The sequence below is a fragment of the Cyprinus carpio genome, unplaced genomic scaffold (assembly GCF_018340385.1).
Source record: "Cyprinus carpio isolate SPL01 unplaced genomic scaffold, ASM1834038v1 S000001437, whole genome shotgun sequence".
Classification (NCBI taxonomy): Eukaryota; Metazoa; Chordata; class Actinopteri; order Cypriniformes; family Cyprinidae; genus Cyprinus; species Cyprinus carpio.
Window position 1 is genome coordinate 1 of NW_024874153.1, and position 2,071 is coordinate 2,071.

The window sequence follows — 2,071 nt, forward strand, 5'->3', positions numbered from 1 at the left end:
CGTGGCCTTCTTAGCGGGCTGCAGCGGCGGGTGTTCTTGGCCTCTTGGGGATTTCTTTAGCGTCGGTCTGCTTCGCCGCCGCGCTCTTGGGCGTTCTGGCAGCAGTGGGTTTCTTGGCCGCGGGCTTCTTCGCTTTAGGAGCTGCTTTCTTCTTCGCCGGCTTCTTCTTGGTCTCGGTTTGCTGCTTGTTTGATCTTGAAGGAGCCGGGAGGCACCGGTTGCCTTGACCTGCACCAGGGCTCCCTTTAGTCACCAGGCTCTTGAGGGCGAGCTTGATGCGGGAGTTCTTCTCTCACGTCGTAGCCGCCGGCAGCGCAGAGCTTTCTTCAGGGCGGCGAGAGACACACCGCCTCCTCTCCTTCGATGCGGACACGGCTTTGTAACGATCAGATCACCGACAGCTGGACCTGCTTTCTTTGGCTTTAGCAGCGACTCTTCTTTGGCGCTTTGGTACGGCGCGGGCGTAAGGTGGCTGGGGCGGTTTCTGCCATCTCTCTCTGTGTAGAGTATTCTGTGTAAAATCAGCAAATCAAACGCTCGCTATGTTAAGAAGGCAATGAGCATTCATCTCGCAGACCGCGCTGTGCGCTCTTTATTTAACACATGAGAACGCTCATAGACCTCAACACCCCGCGCCGCTCTGTGTCTGCAGCGCCTCCGCGATCCGCCTGCGCTTGTGTTTTCTTCTGCTACATTTAAAAGGGCAAAACTAGATTGCTAAAATAGCGTTTGGCGCAGTAGAAACAAAGTGAACATCAAGCAGAGGTTCTTGGCTTTCTTTGACACTCAAAATACGCGGCGAGGAACCGTTTGTTTTGCCTGGTCAGATCACCAAACCCGAGGCGAGCATCAGCCACGAAACAAAGCCGCGTGCGCATTTCTTAATGCCTGGTTTCAGTGGAAAAAGTTTGATAAAAGATTAACCCCGTCCTCTGAGTGTTTCAGGAAACAGTTTGGAAGTGAATTTAAATAGAGAATGAGCATCAGTGAGCAAGGCGTGCAGTGTCGGATACAGAGTTGTTTGTTTTGGGCAGCTTGAAGCATTGCAAAACATCCGGAGACTTCGAGTCTGAGACTCCTGTGTTCTTTCTTGCTTTCTTTCTTATGTGGATAACGGATTCGTTTTGAGTTTACAGGTTTTGAGTTTCTACTTTTTCTTGACAAATAATTAGTATAGTTTGTACAAATGTGCATGCAAGTGTCATTCATTATATAATAATTATTGTGTGTGTGTGTGTGTTATCCAACAGGTGACCTCCATAGACTGCAATGCCACTTTGTGGAAAACACAAGGGCAAGTGATTCTTCACAATTCCAATCCTTTATTTAAAATGCAACTTAAACTTTGAGACATTTCTAAACATTCACACATCTTCTCACCATTGCACAAGACTCTAATAGAAATCCAAAAGCTTATTAAATTAGTATAACCCACAGATATTTGCTAGTTGATTCAATACAAATACACATCTCAATGTATGAATGTTGTCTTATATATATATATATATATATATATATATATATATAATATATATATATATATATATATATATATACATATATAACTATATAATATGGCTATTTAAGTAGGCCAAGTGAGGATAGCAAAATAAAGTAAATTGTGACATATTATCCCCATAATTCTTCACATAGTGAAGTAAAAAAATAAAATAAAATAAATACTGAAGTACCATATTTCAGCTTTATTAATGTGGGTATACAAAATCATATTTTATGCTTGCTTCTAGGAAATCCTCATATTTCTAACAGCGTCATAAAAATGTAAATGGCTTTAAGCACTATGCATCATTAAAGTTTCACTTTCACCGTGACTAAGCCGGTAATATGAGTTTACCTCACGAACCCACAGTCTCCGCATCAGGAAAGCCATAAAAGGAGCATCTTCCATCTGAAGACTTGTGTTGTATTTCAGGAAAAAACAATAAACATTGTCGACCAACAATATAAAATGCGGGAAACTATTAATTGGTTATTCTACAAATAATTGTATTACAAATTATACTATGACTGGAAAATACTGTAAATTGATAAACTGTTCCCGACGGTGCCA

At 42.0% G+C, this 2,071-nt stretch overlaps 1 protein-coding gene across 1 annotated transcript; it reads right to left on the reverse strand.

Moving 5' to 3' along the window:
• Positions 1–10: 10 nt before the first annotated feature.
• LOC122143318 (histone H1-like) lies at positions 11–511 on the reverse strand (the record flags this gene model as incomplete). The annotated part of the gene is made up of 2 exons (XM_042754022.1): positions 11–222; positions 297–511. Coding segments are annotated over 2 exons (427 nt in total), but the record flags the coding sequence as incomplete, so codon positions are not given.
• Positions 512–2,071: the final 1,560 nt, after the last annotated feature.